At 40.7% G+C, this 20974-nt stretch overlaps 1 protein-coding gene across 2 annotated transcripts in view; it reads left to right on the top strand.

Annotated features, from left to right (window-relative positions):
* Positions 1 to 20974, top strand: part of STAM (signal transducing adaptor molecule) — an 84592-nt gene that overhangs the window by 48944 nt on the left and 14674 nt on the right. The window contains exons 1-8 of one of the 2 annotated variants that reach the window (XM_075062311.1): positions 4290 to 4371; positions 6424 to 6499; positions 6588 to 6683; positions 10342 to 10488; positions 10835 to 10925; positions 15244 to 15436; positions 18763 to 18857; positions 20843 to 20931. In XM_075062311.1, coding sequence (XP_074918412.1) covers positions 6449 to 6499; positions 6588 to 6683; positions 10342 to 10488; positions 10835 to 10925; positions 15244 to 15436; positions 18763 to 18857; positions 20843 to 20931 — 762 coding nt within the window. In that variant the 5' untranslated portion in view covers positions 4290 to 4371; positions 6424 to 6448. Of the gene's footprint in view, positions 1 to 4289; positions 4372 to 6423; positions 6500 to 6587; positions 6684 to 10341; positions 10489 to 10834; positions 10926 to 15243; positions 15437 to 18762; positions 18858 to 20842; positions 20932 to 20974 lie in introns of those variants that run through there. The other variant, XM_032782891.2, reaches the window with a different exon arrangement.

Genomic DNA, 20974 nt, shown 5'->3' with positions numbered 1-20974 from the left:
AGACACAGCCAAATATAGTTTAGCCAAGCAGTAGTGTAACTTATACTAGAGTTTCATTTTAGTTGTCAGATATCAATGCACACTGTAAAACTCTTTTCGGTGTTAAAGACGAAAAACAAACCTACTGTAAATTCATTTGAGAAGAGAAAAAAGAACAATTTGTTGTTAAGGGAACACAGCTCAGATTTGTTCAATGGAATATTCAAAAAAAATTGTTGCTTGTGTGGGGGTGATACTTTTTCAAACTCCCATTCTTTCAAATAAAACCCCATATAGTTATATTACAGGCCCATAGCATATGATTGAAAATTCCAATGGAACTGCAGCATTTTCTCTTAATTTTACTTTATACGTTATTGGTACCTGTTATGATACAAGTAAAACCTTTACAATGGGTAGCTGGAAAGTGGCGGCTGCTGAAGAAGACAGAGCTGCCACCAGTAGCAGCGCAAAAGTAAGAGTCGCAATACTGTGACTCCCTAAAATAACCGTGCAACTCCCTTTTGGATCAGGACCTCCAATTTGAGAAAAGCTGGTCTCCCCCATAAAATCTGCATAGTATAGGGTAAAAGCACACACAAGACCAGATTTCATGGTGGGAGACCAGATTTCATGATCTGTGATATGTTTTTCATGGCCAGGATTTTGGAGGGGCCCTATTTATGATACAGGCACGGTGCTTAGAGTGTTCTGAAAAGTGTGTGTGGGAGTGTGTGTGTGCCTGGCATCACTGCCATATGAACCCAACAATTCTGGCCTCCAAGTCAATGCTGTTCACAATTCCCCCATCCAGGCCCTGGGGTCGTGCAGTGGAGTCCCCTTCTCTTCCACACTGCCCAAATGCCTTACTAAGGCTATTTAAAATCAAGCAAGTACATAGCCAATATTCATAACTTTGAATACAAAAATGATACATGCATACAAATAGAATGAATAGATTATAACCTTTACAGAGAGATGTTACATGGCATATGTAGCATAAATGTCATATATACATTCCTAAACATATTTCCATACACCCTTATGGGGTGCACCATCACAGCATTATAAACCTCAACTGGCCTCTCGATTCTTCCTGCCGCCTGCCAGGCAGGACTCTCACAGAAAGAGGAGCAAGGGCTTTAGGAGAAGACCTCCAGAATCCTCTTCCACATCTGTCTACTCCCCTCAGACACTAGCAGGGTGGGGGGTCCAAGCAGGCCTTTGATGGGATGCTTGGGGTGATGAGGTAGAACAGGACTCCGATCCAACCTACTCTGTATTTGCAAACCATTTATCCCATTTCTGTCAGGCTTGGGCCCATATTATGACAAACCGCTGGGTGTTAAGCTCAATAGCAGTAGGACATACCCTTCAATTCAGTTCTCCCCCCCCCTTCTCCCACCCTCCCGCTCTGTCCCTCTTCAGGAACCCTTCTCACGAGAAAATTCTAGCCCAAGAGATGTAGTCACTCCTAAGATTGGGAGCTGTGGAAGAGTTCCACCAGAGTCAAGGGGCCAGGGGTTCTACTCCTGAAATTTTGTAATCCCGAAAGCCAACGGTGGTCTCAGACTGATTCTGGATCTCCCAAAGCTCAACGGATACATGAAGAAGCTGAAGTTCTGCGTGATCTCCTTGGCTTCCATCATCCCTTCCCTTCAGGGGACTGTTACACTGACCTCGGTTTGAAGGATGCTTACTTCCATTTTTCAGTTTTTTTTCACAGACGATGCCTCAGATTCTTGGTGATCCACATGCACTACCAATCTGCAGTTCTCCCGTTTGGCCTGTCAGCAGCCCCTCAGGTGTTTACAAAGTACCTGGTGGTCGTGCAGTGTTCTTGAGGAGGCAGGGGATTCAGCTTTACCCTTACCTTGATAACTGGCCAGAGCCTTCCTCCAAGCAGGGCGTTCCAGGTAGTAGTGATGCTTATAGAGAGCCTCAGATATCATCCCATTGCGACAGCAAGAAACTGCTTGAAGCTCCTAGGCCACATAGCCTCATCCACCTGTGTGGTGCTGCATGCAAGACTTGAACTCCAGCCTCTCCAGTCATAGCTGGCAATGGTATACTTGCTAAGCCAACACCATTTGGACATAGTGATTACAGTTCCCCTGTCAGTGCTTGCCTCCCTCAAGTGGTGGCTAGACCCCCTGATGGTGTATGCAGGAGTCCTGTTCTCAAGGGTCCAGCCATCAGTATCTCTCATTACAGAAGCTTCAGTGAGGAGCTGGTGTGCTTACTTGCTCCCTCAGAACTCCGGGCGTCTGGTCTCAGGCAGTGTTCCCTGCATCAGGGAGCTCAGGGCAGTGGGCCTGGCTTTCCAGGCATTCCAGCCTCAGGTGGCAGGCAAGAATGTGTCAATTTTCACAGACAACATAACGGTGATGTTTTTTATCAAGCAGGGAGAAGTGCGTTCCTCTCTCCTGTGTCAAGAAGTGCTTCACTTGTGGGAATTTTGCATAGCCCACTCGATTCACCTCGAGGCCTTCTAGCTGCCGAGATCACAGAACAGTCTAGCGGATCACCTCAGCAGATCCTTCTCCAGCCATCACGAGTGATCCATCCCAGATGTCATGAAAACCATTTTCTGGAGGTGAGGAATGCACCAGATATACCTGTTCGCGACAAAGCATGACAAGAAGTGTCTGCAGTTCTGCTCCCTCCTGGGCCATAGCCCCAGATCTCTTGCAGACGCCTTCCTCCTCCCTTGGATGGGTCATTTTTTCTATGTGTTTCCTCCTATTCCTCTCATACCCAGGGTCTTACTGAGAATCGGAAGAGACACAGTGCGAGTCATCCTGATAGCCCCTGCATGGCCCCATCAATATTGGTTTGCCACACTTCTAGGCCTCTCGGTGGACACCAATCCTTCTGCCTTTATATCCAGACCTGATCTCACAGGACCATGGCTGCCTGCATCACCTGATCCTCGAGTCCCTCCATCTGACAGCCTGGAAGCTCTCGAGTCCCTCCATCTGACAGCCTGGAAGCTCTGGAAGCTAGAACCCCGCAGAGCTAGCATGCTCGGAGCAGGTCCATGAGGTCCTACTAGGGAGCAGGAAGCCCTCCACCAGAACTATTTACCTGGTAAAGTGGAAGAGGTTCTCTGTCTGATCCATGCAGAAGAGAGTATTGCCTATGCAATCATCAATACTATTCATTTTGGTCTGCTTACCACACCTGAAGCAACAAGGTCTAACTGTGGCATCTATTAGAGTTCATCTGGCCACAATCTCAGCTTTTCACCCATGGGTGAAAAGCTGATCTGTGTTCTTGAACAACATCTCTAATTGGTTTCTTAAGGTTTGAGAGATTGTACGACAACGAATCTCTCCCTCGAACCTCAAGCTGGTATTATCAAACCTGACAGAACCCCCATTTGAGTCGCTGGCAACACGCTCTCTCTTCTATGTCCTGGAGGTGACCACCAGGCCATTACTTTTGCCAGAAGTGTCTCAGAGATCCATGCCCTAACATCAGAACCACCATACACAGTAGTCTTCAAGGACAAGGTCCAATTGCGTCCTCATCCAGCCTTCCTTCCGAAAGTGGTTTTGCAGTTCCATAGTAAACAGGCCATCTTCCTGCTGGTCTTTTATCTGAAACCACATACCCAGAAAGAACAAAGCCTCCATTTGCTAGGTATTAGACATGCACTGGCCTTCTACATAAAAAGGACTAAACCATTTTGGAAAACTACTCAACTATTCGTGGCCATTGCAGCCAGGATGAAAGGTCTTCCTGTTTTAGCCCAAAGAATTTCATCATGGATCACATCCTGCATCCACACGTGCTATGACCTGGCAAAGGTTCCTGCTCCACCTCCCCTGACAGTACATTCCACAAAGGCCCAAGCATCTTGGGTAGCATTCATAGAACAAGTCCCTATCCAGGAAGTTTGTAGATTGGCAATGTGGTCGTTAGTGCGTACTTTTGTTTCTCATTACACCATCACCCACCAGGCTAGGGACAATGCTGGATTTGGCCAAGTGGTGTTGCAAGTCAGTGTGTCAATAGACTCCAAACTCTTTACCTGGACAGCTGCTTGGGAATCACCTACATTGGAATAGACATGGGCAAGCACTCAAAGGAAAAATTGTTACTAACCTCTCCATAACTGTTGTTCTTAAAGGTGTGTTGAACATGTCCTTCCAAGACCCGCCCTCCAACCCCTCTTCACAGTGGGCCAGAAAGAAGGAACTGAGGTGCCATGGGTCAGCAGGACCCTTTTATACTGGTGCTATGAGCGTGCAACTCCAGGGGGGACTAGAGCCGACCCAACAGATACCACTGAGGGGAAAATTTCTGGCATCTGTGCTCAGAGCGAGCACACACCTACATAGGAATGGACACGTGCAACACATCTTGAACAACAGTAGTTACGGAAAGGTTAGTAATAGTTTTTTCCTTTTCCCTCTTTGGTGAAAATAGTATCAGCTCTTCAGGGGAGAGGCAGAGAACTCTGCCTGTCTCTTGCAGCAGCCTGGATTGCTGTTGCCCCAGGAGGTACTAAAAGCAGCCAGTTTGCCCCAGGTGCTTCTAAAAATGTGCACCCCTCAGCAACCCAGTTCCCTTCTTGGAAATTTGATTTTACAGGTCTGTGACCTGCATCTTTTATACACTTTAGAGTCCCCCAGAAAAAAGATTATTTAAAGTGACTGTAGATTTACTGAAAGGCTTATTCGTGTCAATAGTTAATGAATTGACTATTGCTTAAAAAGTATAGGGAGCTGTCGTCTTTGCTTTGTTGTAGGTATTAGTGATGGATGTAAAAAAAAGCTAAAGAGATATAAAATAGAATCCTAAACATTCAAATCTTATTTCCACTTTTTTGGGGAGTATGGAGGTGTGTTTATTATGGAGTACTATTACCTTCACCACAACCAGTTTTGTATACCAATAATATATATACAGTATATATTCCAAACCACTACTCCTCTTCCCCAGTTTCAGAAAAACCAAGGCAATCCATCTTGAAATTCATATATCGGATGTCATGCCAGGGTAGAATTTTTCTGGGAAGTATGGGGCAAATGGAAGGCATATGGGGGTTACAAATTAAGTTCTTTACTTTTAAAGAACATTTTCTAAATCTCTTTTTTGGCTTGGAATATCTCCAACAGAGATGTGAATAGAAATTTCATCTTCATTTCTCCAAAATCCCCAACAAGTAGACTATCCTTTCATATGTTTTGAATGGTTACATATAAGAATTACAAAGACATTGTGTGAGAATCCAAAAACAGACATATATTCACTTAAAAATAATATGCAATAGATGATTTATCTTTAGAAGTGTATACAAGGTGTTTCTTTTAAGATGGTTATAACACAACACAAAACACAGCATTATGCACACGAAGCCCCTGGATACTGTGCAAAGCTTACGTTGTCCAGATATGGATCGCTGTGGTAGGAAGAGTGGCCAGATTGGGACCTGTGGGGTGCAGCTGAGTCTAGTCTGCCAAGAGTGTGAGGAAGAGTATTTGCCTTTTGGTAAGAGGTGGTAGAGAATCTAGTACATGAAATGGGTAGAGAGGAGGCAAGCACAAATGAATGTATGATCTTGTTTGGGAAAGAATTAGGGTCTATTCCTGCAGTGTGTAACTCTGCAGGACTCCTGTCTGCAGGAAACTCTATCACTGAGCAATTCTCTTAATTTAAAAAAAAAAAACCAGACAAAACACTCATAAGGGTTTTTAGGTTGGCTAATAAGATTTTTTTTTCCTGAAATATAGCTGTTGCCTATCGTTCTAATTGTAGTTTCTATCTGAGACAAAAACCATAAATGAACCACATGAAAGATTGCATTTGACCTGCAATATTCCATTCATATTACAACATGAAATACCCAGGTATAGAATATGTAGCCAGCTATATATTACTGTCAGATTATAACAACAGTTTTTGTTCACCTTTCTATTTTGTGTAGATGTACACAAAGAAAGCTATTCCAAACTAAAATTGGATATTGATGTGTTTCCTGCTCATACAGAAAATCTGAATATGCAGAGACAAACTAGATCTAGCTAGAAATTGGTCTTCGTAGAAATTATGCTGTATTTTACACAGTATATGCAACATACGTTTGCTACTTTATGAATTTTTTTTAAAAAACCAAGTTTTTTTCATAAAGGTAGATGGACTATACAGAAATATAATTCAAAAGATGAAATAAATTTAGCCTAATGGAGAGCTCCGCCTAATTCAGAAATCTAACGATCTTGCACATAGAAATGTTTGGGAAAGTAGAACTGCTAAAGGTATAGTTCTTAAAATTGCAACATGGACAAAAATGTTTTTTGTCCTTGAAGCTAACAAAGAATTATTTTCCTGATATTTATGTAAAGCTTGCTTTACTTCTGCCTTTTCCCTCATAATTAGATGTGGTTCATGGACTGTAATATTTCAAAATTGTAATTTTCCCCCCTTAATTATTAGGCCTAAGGATTGCCTTCGGTCTATTATGAAGAGAGTGAACCATAAGGATCCTCATGTTGCTATGCAAGCACTGACAGTAGGTGGCCTTTTCCTTCTTCCTTTTTCCTCCTGCAAAGCTATGTTGTACAATGCATGGCTGTTTTTTAATTTCTTTTTCTCTCCAGCTTCTAGGAGCATGCGTATCAAACTGTGGTAAAATCTTTCATTTAGAAGTATGTTCGAGAGATTTTGCTAGTGAAGTAAGCAACGTATTGAATAAGGTAATGTATTGTGTTTCTTTACAGTTTTTCATGATAGGATCTGAATTAAATGGGGGCAATACCATTCTGAGAGGTGAGATGGAATCTGTGCTATTGGGATTGGAAACTGTGGAGATGTGAATTTTAACAGAGCTGTGAGGGATGGCTGAGGCTGTAGTGAGTGAGGGTTGGTAAGAAAATGGTTGCTTGTCACGTTGTGGTGGGAACAGAGTGTATGCATTAGAACTTTTTTTAAAAAAATTCTGTAGTAGCTATGAGCATGAGTCAGTCTTTCTCTAGATACTTTAGATGACGCATCTCATAGTAATACATGTTTTTCTTGTGTATGTGAAACAGCAAACAGTAGGTTTCAGAGTAGCAGCCGTGTTAGTCTGTATCCGCAAAAAGAACAGGAGTACTTGTGGCACCTTAGAGACTAACAAATTTATTTCAGCACGAGCTTTCGTGAGCTACAGCTCACTTCTTCGGATGCATAGAATGGAACACACAGTCAGGAGATATTTTTTATACATGCCAGAGAACATGAAAAAGTGGAAGTATGCATTACCAACAGGAAGAGTCTAATCAATTTAGATGAGCTATCTCATCAGCAGAGAGAAAAAAAATCTTTCCTGAAGTGAATAATTAAGATGACCCATAGAAGGTGTGAGGAGAGACTTAACAGGGGAATAGATAGTCAGTAGTGTAATGACCAGCCCATTCCCGTCTCTTTTAAGCCTGAGTTAATTGTATTCTAATTTGCATATTAACTTTCAGAGTCTTCAGCAGCTCTCTTCGGAGTTCTGTGTGCTTTGAAGTTTTTTTTGTTGCCAAATTGCCAACCTTCAAGTCTGTCACTGAGTGGTTAGAGAGGTTGAAGTGTTCTCCCACTGTTTTTTGAATGGTTATGATTCCTGATGTCAGATTTGTGTCCATTTATCTTTTGTGTAGAGTGTGTCCGGTTTGGCCAATGGTACATGGCAGAGGGGGCATTGCTGGCACATGATGGGCATATATCACGTTGGTAGATGTGCAGGTGAATGAACCCTGATGGCGTGGCTGATGTGATTTAGGTTCTATGATGGTGTCACTTGAATAGATATGTGGACAGAGCTGGCAGCGGGCTTTGTTGCAAGGATAGGTTCCTGGTAGTGTTTATGTATGGTAGTGCGGTTGCTGGTGAGTATTTGCTTTCAGGTTGGGGGGCTGTCTATAAGCGAGGACTGGCCTGTCTCCCAAGATCTGTGAGAGTGAGGGATCATCTTTCAGGATAGGTTGTAGATCTTTTGATGATGCGCTGGAGAGGTTTTAAGTTGGGGGCTGTAGGTGATGAGCTAGTGATCCGCGTTCTGTTATTTTCTTTGGGTTGGGCCTGTCTGTAGTAGGTGGCTTCTGGGTACTCTTCTGGCTCTGTCAATCTGTTTTTCACTTCAGCAGGTGGGTTATTGTAGTTTTAAGAATGCTTGATAAGAGATCTTGTAGGTGTTTATCTCTGTCTGAGGATTGGGAGCAAATACAGTTTGTATCTTAGAGCTTGGCTGTAGACAATGATCGTTGTGTGGTGTGTCCTGGATGGACGCTGGAGGCATGTAGGTAAGTATAGCAGTCAGTTGGGGTTTCACGGTTTATAGGGGTGGTGTTTATGTGACCATCCCTTATTAGCACAGTAGTGTTAGGAAATGGACCGCTTGTGTGGATTGGTCTAGGCTGAGGTTGATGGTGGGATGGAAATTGTTAAAATCATGGTGGATTCCTCGAGGGCTTCTTTTCCATACAGTCCAGATGATGAAGATGTCATCAATGTAGCGCAAGTAGAGTAGGGGCGTTAGGGAACGAGAGCTAAGGAAGCGTTGTTCTAAGTCAGCCATAAAGTTTGTTGGCATACTGTGGGGCCATGCCGGGTACCCATAGCAGTGCCGCTGACTTGAATGGATTTGTGTTCCCCAAATGTGAAAGTAGTTGTGGGTGAGGCAAAGTCACAAAGTTCAGCCACTAGGTTAGCCATGATATTATTCGGGGATACTATCCCGATTGGCTTGTAGTCCATCTTTGTGTGGAATGTTGGTGTAGAGGGCTTCCACTATCCATAGTGGCCAGGATGGTGTTTTCTGGGAAGATCACCGATGGATTGTAGTTCCTCAGGAAGTCAGTGGTGTCTCGAAGATAGCTGGGAGTGCTGGTAGCATTAGGGCCTGAGGAGAGAGTCCACATAGCCAGACAATCTGCTGTTAAGGTGCCCAATGCTTGAGATGGGCTCGTCCAGATTTCCAAGGTTTATGGATCTTTGTACATAGCAAATAGAATACACCTGGTCGGGGTTCTAGGCATGTGTCTGTACGGATCTGTTCCTGTGCTTTAAACGCTGAAGCTGTCTGAACACAATGCCTCAACAGCCTCAAGAACAACTCTGATCATAATCAAAAAGGCGACAAAAGGGAGGTGCTGTCGTCAATCATGAATAGTCGGAATATGAAGAGGAAGGCTGCGAGCAGCCTCTCTAACTCCACATTTTACAGGCCATTACCCTTTCTGATCCCACTGATGATTACCAAAAAGAAACATATACCATCGGCCTCAAAAACTCCCTGATGGGGCAAGTGATGCTGCTTTTCCACAATTTCAGCCCATGCACGTTGACAGAAGCAATCTATGTAGAAGTCCAGTCTGTTTCAACCCTCAGGAGGAGTCCATGCAGAATCCTTTTTATTATAGCGTTGGTAGGAAGGATTCTGTGGGTTAGTATGTTGTTCAGAGGTGTGTTGGAAGTATTCTTTGAGTCGGAGATGGCAAAAGTAGGATTCTAGGTCACCGCAGAACTGTGTCATGTTCGTGGGTCTGGAAGGACAAAAGGAGAGGCCCCGGGATAGGACAGATTCTTCTGCTGGGCTAAGAGAATAGCTGGAAAGATTAACAATATTGTTGGGTCGGTTAAGGGAGCTACTGTTGTGGCTTCTTGTGGCATGTAGCAGTTTAGACAGTTTAGTGTCCTTTTTCTTTTGTAGAGAAGCAAAGTTTGTGTTGTAAATGGCTTGTCTAGTTTTTGTAAAGTCTATCCATGAGCAATAGTAGGACTCCATTGCCTAGATCTCCTAAAATTTTGACAGAGAAATGAAAAATTGGTGAAAGATCAGTTAGATTTGAATAAGTTGCTAAGGCTATGGCAGTTGTCGTTATTTTCTTCTTCAACACTTAGCCAAATGGTCAGCCATAGCAATCGTTTACCATTTGGTCTGTTCTTGTGCAGCCATAGAGGGCTTGATGGGCTGAAAGTCTAACACTGAAACAGGCTTGATGCATCCATGTACTAGCAGGTCTGCCTCTGGGCTGTCTCCACCCCTCAGTTGGTGGAATTTTATCTTGGATGTGGAATATGGCAGTAAAAAAATTTAAATGTTTTTAAATACAATTTTAATGCTGATAGAGTCCTTACCAATTGTGATTGTGTCACGGTTCTTCAGTCTGTTCTTATTATCAGACAATACTAATGGTTAAACATTTGAAGAAACTCTCCACCTTAATTTTTTCTGTATGCATCTTGGTTGGTATAGGAAATGAAGAGAATTAAGAATGCATCAATTTGATTATTTTGTGTACTACTTGAGATACTAAATTTAATTTAATAAGAAATTATTAGGAACAGATTCCTAAATTTATGTAACTTAACTTCTGCCATTTCCAGGGTCATCCAAAAGTCTGTGAAAAGCTAAAAGCCCTCATGGTGGAATGGACAGATGAATTCAAGAACGACCCACAGCTTAGTCTAATATCTGCCATGATAAAAAATCTTAAGGAACAAGGAGTTACATTTCCAGCTGTTGGTTCACAGGTATAATAATATGCAAAAGCTTGTGAATTGAAGTGATGAGTGAATTCTTGGAATTTCATACAAATTCTATTTATCTTCGAGGCCTGCAGTTTTGTAGGTTTACTTTTAAAAGTTATATAAAGCATTTTAAAAACAAAAAGCCAGCTTATAGAAACGTTAAGAATTCCTTTGTTTTAGACAAAAATTGAATGCTCCTTTAAAGAGTGCATGCTGTGATTTATGTTGGATTTTAAAATAAATGGCCTCATGAAATTTAGTTGAGACAATGACAGAACAAAATAGTGTGTTTAATGCACTGCCATAAAGTCTATTGTAATTGACTTTCACTTTTTTGGTGTTTGGCTAGGCTGCAGAACAAGCAAAAGCAAGCCCCGCTCTAGTAGCCAAAGATCCTGGTACGGCAGCTAACAAAAAGGAAGAGGAAGATTTAGCAAAAGGTGAGTGTATTTATTTTCTGATCTATATATTTTATGATGTATTTAGTAGCTATTAACAATTATATATTGCGTAATGGATGGTTTTGTTTTGCCTCCTTTCTTGTGTGTAATAGTATATTTATGGACTGATTTATGATTATGTAAACATAGTTATGATTATTTCCATTTTAAATATTTAAAAAACATGGAAAAGATTTAAAAAATGCTTTGTTTTACTTATAGGTATTAAAAATCGTTTTCTCCTTTTAACTTATAGGTATTAAAAAAAATCATTCTCTGCTTTTTGAATTAGTGAAGTGAAAAAGTGAAGTGACATTGTAATAGCCTGCTAGTTAATTGTGATCTCAAGGAGAGCTTCACTTTGAAAGACTTAGTGGAAATTCTTTACTTGTTTTTTTCCCTCATTTGGGGGTAGAGGAGGCACTTTAGTTGTCTGGAGTATCAAAACTTGATAGGATCAGCAATCGACACAGTGCAAGTGATGTGCAAAACTGGCTTAAATTTTTTGCTTGCACTACCCCAATCATAGTGCTACTTTGTGCACTTCTCTCCACCATGCATTTAGAGTAGTCTAGAAGCTGCTCTAAGTTACACTGGATGGTAATTGCCATGATGGCCCAAAAAACTAGTCCAGAATTGTGATAGTTTAGTGGGGTCCTGACCAGCACCTCCTTTTCAGTAGCCTTGCATCTTTCCTCTCTCCTTACTCAGGCATCAAGGAGCTTGTGTTATTCATGAGCTCCTATGCCAGTTGTACACCTCAGCAGGATCATTCTTGTGCTGAGTTGATCCTACCTGGGCCAATTATCAGTTTTTTAAATCAAAACATGCTAGCAGTGACAAGATTCTCAAAAATCTGGCCTTATATATTTTTAGCAAGAAGAACGACCTTTTGATTTAAGTCTGTAGCACGGGGACGGGCAAACATTTTGACCCAAGGTCCACATCTGGGTATGGAAATTGCATGGTAGACCATGAATGCTCACGAAATTGGGAGTTGGGGTGCGGGAGGGGGTGAGGGCTCTGGCCGCGAGTGTGGATTCTTGGGGTGGGGTCAGAAATGAGGAATTTGGGATGTAGGAGGGGGTTCCAGGCTGGGGTGGGGGTGTGAGCTCTGGGGTGGGGCCAGGTATGAGAAGTTGGGTGTGGAGGAGGGTGTTCCGGGCTGGGACGAAGGGGTTTGGAGGGTGGGAGGGGGGATCAGGGCTGGTGCAGGGATTGGGGCGCAGAAGCTATGCAGGCTGTGGGTGGCGCTTACCTCAAGCAGCTTCTGAAAGCAGCGGCATGTTCCCCCTCTGGTTTCTACACAGAGGCATTGCCAGTTGGCTCTTTGCACTGCCCCATCCACAAGCACCGCCCCCTCAGCTCCCATTGGCCTCATTTCCTAGCCAATGGGGGCTGTGGGGGCAGCACTTGGGGCAGGGGAAGCGTGTGGAGCCCCCTGGCTGTCCCTATGTGTAGGAGTCGGTGGGGGGACATGCCGTTGCTTCTGGTAGCCACATGGAGACATGGAACATGCAGAGCGGAATAAGCTCCAGACCCTGCTACCAGGCGAGAGCTCGAAGGCCGGATTAAGACGTCTCTAGGGCTGGATGCGAGGTAGCAGGGTTTAATTCTTGTGAAATCTCCATGAGATAAAATGTTGTTATTTTAAAAACCGAACCAATATATTTCATGATCGGGATGCTTCAGTCTACATTCTCTGGACACAGTCTGGTTAATCATAGTTACAAAGTGCAGAGACAATGGCAAGTGTAAAATTACAATCTTTTTCTGTTTTACTAGAATTGCATATCTGCTTGGCTAGAGAGGGGGTGGAGTGGTGGCAGATAGTGCCCTTGCGTGCAAAAGACTTTAAAAACGATTTCAGGCCTTTCACATTTTGAAGGACATAACTTTTCTTATGGTGGTGCCCTATTGCTAAAGGAAGATATTATTCCAAGCAGTTGGTGGGAAACCTGCAGTGTATTAAAACATGTAGTGACTGAACTGCACATCTGTGAGTGGAGTGGGCTAGTCAGCTACTGAGGTGGCCCTTGGAAATGTTCCCTTTCCTGCAATGTAACTGCATATCGAGAGTTTCTGCTTCAGGAAAGGTTTGCAACTATCAATAATCAGGATTGGGTCAGAGTCCATGAGAGAATTAACAGGATGCAACATTAGTTCACACAGAGCTTACCCTGGTGTTCCTGCATGCAGACCTCTACAGCCTTCCTCTTCCCCATCCCTGGCACAGTTCTGGACAAAAAATATCATCCTACTTGTACTTGGGAGAAATAATTTTGTGACCCACAGAACATGGACTAACTCGAACTGAAATGGACTAGATTTGGAAATAGAAGACAGTTTCCGAAAAACACACACGCAGTTCACTTTTTCCAGGTGGCTCCATAGATGGTTCAGTGATTAGAGTGGCAGATTTAAAACTCTTACTACTGAAAGGAAAACATGACTGACCCTGGCAAACATCTGTGACTTTACAGTTAAAAAAAAGTTTAAAGCAGGTTTTTTACTATTTTCAATTTCCGATTTCCATCTTGAACTCCGTGTGGTAGTGGGTGGGGGAGTGGAGGGAGAGGAGGAGATTTCAAAGTGTTCTGAAACAATCTGCCATTAGTAGGTACATGGTGCCAGCCAGGGCTTCTCATAACTTGTGCATTGGTTCACAGAGCAGAAATCCCTTCCATTATTGTAGTAATAAACTTTTACTTGGAGTCAGAAACTTAACAGGTTCTGGAGAGGCTTTGGTCTCCTTTTCTGCAGGCTTGCAGTGGGATGTTCCTTGGGGTGGGGGAAGATGAAAAAGCTGTGTGGAGTAGGGACCTAGAATTTGCTGTTAATTCTGTTCCACAGCCTTCTTTGTGATTGGTTTCATAAACAGAGTCACCTGCTGCTGGCTCCCATCAGTCCCCATGCTGGATTCAGGGACAAGCAGGGCACCATTCTGGCTGACCAGATCGTCATGCACCATGGTTGACTCCTTGCTGGATGCAGTGCCCAGCACTCGGTCAAACTCCTGATAAAACAGCCATGACATTGGTGAATTGCCCAAGATGTGGTTCTTGTCTCTCGTCTTCTGGTACTCACTCTTCAATCTCTTAATACGCTCCTTGCACTGATCACATGTCCAGAAGATCTGCAAAGCTAGCCAGCCTTTTAGCTCTTTGCTGGGACACATGGTCATTATTGGAACTTTTGCTGAAGTCCACAGTTTTAGTGGCCTTGCACTAGAGTCTCACCAAAATCAGGCTGTGCTCCCGTGGTCGTGAAGCAGCACAATTTACAAAGGGCTTATTCTGTTTGGTATCCACTGCAAACTCAGTCTGTCCGATAGTGTGCTTGCAGCTGAGTGATCAGAAGAGAATAGGTTAATGTTGACTCACGAAGCTGGTGCTGTATGCTAAAAGAGAGGGGGTGGGGTGGCTTCTATTTTCATTTGAGTTGATTGGCGATTATAAGATAGAGAGGACAGAGGAAGTCGGCCCTTGGAATTGTGGGATACTTCTGGAGGACTCCCAGGACACTAGTCAAGCAAGGCTGCATCTATACTGCAGAGCAATAGGGTTCCAACTCTGAGTGTCCTGTCTTGACTTGGGCTGAGCCCTGGGTTATCATGATTTCAGTGAAGATAGAAGGGGGGTTAGGATTGAACTTGAATTTAAGTCTTGGCTTATGTTGCAGTGTAGACATATGCTATATGACTAAGCAGGTTAGCAAAGGATATATAGATTCTTTGTATTCATTGTATGTATAAAGTTTTTGCACTAGTAGTTGGTGGATATTTCTGACCTTTGACAGATGACAGCTTCAAGGATTTTTGTATTACCAAATGTAACTTGTAACCATAAACTGTTAAAAGTGAATTTTTTAAAATAGCAATATGTTTATTTTCTTTTTTAACACTTCAATCAGCTTTTAGTAAGAATTTAAATTAAATTTACGTGTCCAAAGAAAAATATTCATTGAGTTGCAAATGTTTGGATCAAACCCACAGGTACGTAAACCTATGGGAAAAACTCCCCCTGACTTCTTTGGACCGGGGACTTTAAGTATTAAGTACTGATCTTGTTCCCATTGAATGCTATAGTAAAGCTCTCATTGACTTCACCTCGAGCAAGATTTTGCCCACTATCTTTAAGATGATGAAAGTTAGTATTTTTGCTCAGTGTAGTTATTCCTACACAAAGGGAAGAAATTAAGTTTGTGCGACAAATGCAGAGTTATGCTACAAAACTAGCATAGAGCAAAATTTACAAATTGTTACACCTGCGCCTTTTTGTATCTGTGAATTTTAAAGGAAATTATTTACTTTTTGTAGCCATTGAATTGTCTTTAAAAGAACAAAGACCACAGCAAACAACACTTTCCAGTTTGTATCCAAGCACAGCAAGCCTCTCAACGAACCACAAACATGAGGGCCGAAAGGTTCGCGCAGTCTATGATTTTGAAGCTGCTGAAGATAACGAATTAACATTTAAGGCTGGAGAACTTATAACTGTACTTGATGACAGGTAACTTACATAAATGTTCACAAGTAATGCGTGCTAGAAGTACATTTCTCAGACAAATGTTGAATATTAAAATAAATTCTAAATCCTCAAACTCTATAGTTACTATATTTTTGACAACGCTAGTTAGTATAATCTACATTACGATCATGTATAATGTTGTGATCATATATTGCACTACTCCAATGCTGGTATGCTTTTATTCCTCTATTGGAGGTTTATTGTTTCTCAGAATTGGATTTTATTTTCCTTAATCAGTTTCTTGTACTCAGGTTGCTTTAATTATAATGTAATGAGGAAGAAATAGATCCAGGATGTAGCTATTTCGAAGTTTTTGGATATCTTCCAGTTTGTTTAGCGAAAAAGTTTTTATTCTACCTAAATTTAATTTTTCCAAGAGCAATGTCAGTGCTAATGAATAGTAATTATTAGAATTGTTTGACTATTTCATATTTATACTATGGTAGCATCTAGAGGCCCCAAGCAGGTTCAGTGCTCCATTGTGCTATGTGCAATATAAACATAACAAGTCCCTGTTCTAAACACCTTATTCTCTTGTTGTTAAAATTTAAATGTCCAAATTAAGTAGCACTATCAATGAGCAGCATTTATCTTTAATTCTTATTTTAATTCATAGGGCAACAAGTAACTCTTCTTCTTCTCCAGGGAACATTTGCTTTCTAATCAGAGTGGCTGGTTTCCCTTTTTTTATCCAAACACAGATACATACACTTATCCTCAAAACTCTTTGGGTTACTGTCCTTCTGCTTCCCTGCTGTTTGTCTGGCATTTCTACTACTGATTTAACTAGTAGGTTTTTCACTGTTTTCAGTTGTACTACTATTTCTTGCTTTCGAGGTTCAGAAATTGCGCAATTTGCATAATTCGCAAATTATGATCACATTCCATTCTCCCTTAGACATCCTATCTGTTTTATATGGTTTGTTGTATACCATCACTGAAAAGTGCAGGAGCATACAGGATTCCTAGGGAGAACGTAAATCTGTTTCTGTTAAATATTGAGCTGTGTTCTAAGATTTTTCATTTATTCTTGACATAGTTAGACCTTACCTACACTTAAAAGTTTTGTTGCTGTTGCTACACCTGCAAAGCCCTTTTAGTGTTGAGTAGTAAAAAAGTGCATTTGCAGGTAGAGCTTATTTTGCTCATCAATCCAGAATAAGATATACCAGCAAAAGTACTTTTTTGCTGATATAACTGCCTGTATAGTCGGACTTTTGCTGCTCTAGATATGTTGTGTGTGTTTAGGATTGTTTGGGGGGTTTTTAGTTCATTTATTTATTTATTTATTTATTTTATGAACAACACTAATTCACATAGCTATGCTGCTAAATCTTTTAATTATAGACTCGGCCTAAATTGAATGGGTTGATGAGATTTTAAAATCTTGCTAGTATATAGGGCACTAATTTTCTATAAATGCCATGTATATATCACTGAAATGATGATTTAAAAAAAAAACCATACACTTCGCTCTCTAGACATTTGTTAGTAACAATAAATGAGACACTAATCACTGGCTATCTAATTTGTATTTTAAAAAATTGTCTCATCTACATTCTCTAAACACATGTACAGCTTTTAAACTGTAACTAAACAAAAACATTTTACAGATTGGTTTAGTGCCAACAAAGAACTCTGCCTCAAACTATCAAGTTTTTCTAATCAGTTATTAATCACAGGAAATTCCCTGTACCTCTGGTATTATGTAAGTAGTAAAACTTAACTAACAGCTCAATATTAAATAAAAAGAGACATAACTTTCTTTCTCCAGTGACTGTGCTGGAATCTCTCAGCAAATGCAGGAAGTCTATCATGAGGATGCAATATGGAGAGTAAAAAAAACCTAAACAGGAGGTTGGGATTCCCTCTGACACCTTTTCCACTCGGCTTATCCAGAACACCTTGTCCAGTTCAGGGAGAACACTCCATCCAGTTCTCTGGGATCCAAAACCCCAGTTTGACTTTGGATTTCATCATTCAGGTTCCTTTATTTGTCATACAGCAAAGCTATGTTGAGTTGATCAGACTCAAGCCTAGGGCTGGGTATAGGGCATACCATACATCCAAAGTTACACAGGCAACTTCTTCCTATACATACGTTTACACATTACATTGTATTTGCTATACATTAAATCACACGTTTTTGGATTGGCTTTGTTACTTTGCAGGAACCAACTCCTGTACAGCATGCTCTGTCCATGTGCTGTTCACATGGAACCTGATCTTTACATTCCAGGTTTATCTTGTCTAACATCAGGGTATTGCTGCTTATTCTAGCTATTACAGACATCCTGATTCCAGCATACTGTTTGTCAAGTCCCTATTTACAACTTAATCTTCCATTCACCTTCCCTATTATGCCCACTAAGAACTGAGGCAAATTACTTATGTCAAGCCAGGTCTATCCAGTAATACCAACTGAAAATTCCCTGTATTTATTTTACAATTTGGCTATTTATATAAAGGCTGGAAAGTTCTGTTTTCCTTAAAATATTGTTGATCAACTATATAAACGTAGCCTTTCAAGAAAGAAGAAATAGTGGAATACACAAAGATTTAGTTAATTAACTAATATGAACATACAATGTGGACCAACGACTACCTTTCTGGCTTCTGCAGTACTCAGCAAAATATCTGGCTTCCTGCCCATCTATTTAGGGTTTGATCCTTCAAGATGCCAATTGCTTTCCACTGCCGTTGGTATTGTCTAGCACTTTGCAGGATCCAAGCCCTTAATGCAGAAGCTTAAAATCAGTACAGAAATATAAACGTTAGAATTGTCATACCAAGTTAGATCAGTGGCCCTTTCAGTCTAATATCCTGTCTCTGGCATTGTCCATTACCAGCTGATTCAGAGGAAGATTCAAGAAATCCTGCATCAAGCAGTTAAGGAATAACCTGCCCATCGGAAAAAGTTTCTTACTGATCCATGTCAGTTGGGGGTTGACTTCCATCTTTTAGAGGGAGAGAAACTTTCATGTTCTTAAACTCTTCTAATCCTTTAATCCTTTCTATAATTATGGATGTATCTATATAAATATTCAGTCCTTTTTGGTTTCTTGCTAAGTTCTTATCTTAAAGTTTCTAACAGGATATTGTGAAAAAAGAGAGGCAAGCAAAGTCCATAAAAAGCTTTTGGAAATATCAGGCTGCTCATACTCAATATTTGGACACATACATTAGAACCCCATGTTTAAATTAACTTATTTGCATGTTGAATGTTTTTATTTAAATGTCTCACATTTTTACTTGAATTATGCTATAATGTAGAGCATTCTAAATAAAAACTATTTTTTAATCTTCAGTGATCCAAACTGGTGGAAAGGTGAAACTCACCAAGGAATAGGATTATTTCCTTCTAATTTTGTAACAGCTGACCTTACTGCTGAACCAGAAATGAGTGAGTAACACTATGTTCATGCTGAAGAATATTTATACAACACAATGCACCCAATATTTGTTTTGATATTTTTAGTCTGTGCATACAGTGATATAAGGACCATTAAAAATGAGAAATAAACCATTCTGAATCTATTCCAAGCAAAATAATAATAATCTCAATGAAGTTCAACATAGAGCCTCCAATCCTAGTGTTCTTGTCTACATCTAGGTCAATGTAGATATGACTTTTCATAAATCTGTCACTTCAATAAGAGACTTGTAAGTTCTTGTCCACCGAGGGCCCTGCCACCAGAGCGTTCTGCTCTGAGACACAAGTAGGCAATTCTAGCTGTTAGCGTGGAATGCCCAGCTGTTAAAGAGGGACTACTAAGCTATAAGATTCAGATACTAGCACCAAGGACCCTACAGATAGAAGAAGATAGGACTCAGGATCCTACAGCCAATCATGTGGGCAACCCTTCCTTCCTAGATACTCTGCAGAGACAGGTACAGCTATACCTGGGCTTGGGGTTTATTCTTGTAAAAGGGATCTACCATTCAAAGGACTTTGTCTGCCCGGTCTGCTTATGAGCATGTGTGTCACGCTTTGGACTTCAGAGTCACTCTAGAATCCACAAAAATAGAGAGCATGAAAACATCATAGTCGAACCAACGGACTACGTGAAGAAGAAGAGTTCTCCCAGGAAGTCTGTTTCCCTTCGGACATTTTCATTAAAGTATACCCACATTATTCTACTTTGTAGTTCATTTATAAGGTTAGAGATACAGCAATGCTTTATGCGGAACCAAGGATCCTCTGCTGCATCCTTACAAACAGTAGTGGTATCTACCTGTCTTAGAGAACTATTCTGTAAATGATCCTTGATCCTACGAAAAAAATAAAAATTACAATTAAAGCTTACCATAATAGGGCAGTGACTGGGATGAAAGTAGAAAAGGCTAGAGCTCCAGCAGAAGAAATCTGCGAATTGGCCATTGCTTGTACCTTTCATAATTTCAAACACTTTCCCTCCAAGAATCTTTAGGTACAACTTTTAGTTGGAAACAATTCAATGCTGTGGCTGAAGTTAAAAGTAAAAACAAATCAGCTGTAACACTCTTATTTGTGAAGGTACTTTTTTCATTTTTTTGCCCTATTAGGTCTGCTCTGACACCTTCACAAAAGTATAGGATTGGTGGACACGTACCGGATGAAAGGGACAGTTTGCTATGTTAGTTCCTTTTAACAGAAATAACATCCTTCAGTCTGACCCTCTTTGAGCACTTAAATAAAAAGAATAAATGTTTAATATTTAATAAGGCTTTCAGGGTGACAAATTATACATTTAAATCTGATTTAATTTTTCATTAGACTTATCGGTGGATTTGTTAGGTTGGGTACTTTTGTTACCTTTAACAAATTTATGTTGAGATGGGAGTGGATGCAACTAAGCAATGTTTGTTTGTTTGTTTTTTAAAGTATGCTTGTGGGTGCACTTGTTCATGCTCTCACACACACATCAGCAACCTTAATAGGTGGTACTACCATCTTATTTTATATATCTGTAGATCAATCTATATATAAAATTATAAAATATGGCTTATTTCTAAGTAGTTATTGATAAAGCAAGAATTTTCCTCTGCACTTTCACATCAGGGTATCTGTTTACTTACATTCACTTGGAGGATGTTCCAGCTCTTAAAAAAGGCCTTGGGTAAAATTTTCAGAAGCACCTAAGTCCTATCTTCAAAAGTGATCAACCCTTGTCTGTAAATGCTTAGTAATAAGATTACAAAAATAAATATGTGCCGAGAGGTTCAGTTTTGTTTTTCAGAAAACAAATCTTTCAATTGCTTAAACTTTGTTTCTTTTTTCAGTTTCAAGTTTACAATGTGTTTCAACCGCCAAATAATTTAAATGGCAGACAAAATGTTTTCAGCGTAACAGTTTATTTTTGCAGTTGGGATTTCCTTTTTTTTTTAAATAGTCCATGTGTTTTACAGTGAAAACGGAGAAGAAAACAGTACAGTTCAGTGATGAAGTTCAAGTAGAGACAATAGAACCTGAGCCTGAACCAGTTTATATTGATGAAGTACGTACAGTAAAATATTCATTTCAGCATTTAATACCTCTAA

The sequence above is a fragment of the Chelonoidis abingdonii genome, chromosome 2 (genome assembly GCF_003597395.2).
Source record: "Chelonoidis abingdonii isolate Lonesome George chromosome 2, CheloAbing_2.0, whole genome shotgun sequence".
NCBI classification, from domain to species: Eukaryota; Metazoa; Chordata; order Testudines; family Testudinidae; genus Chelonoidis; species Chelonoidis abingdonii.
The sequence above is the reverse complement of the archived record's forward strand: the minus strand, read 5'-3'. Positions and strand labels throughout refer to the sequence as shown.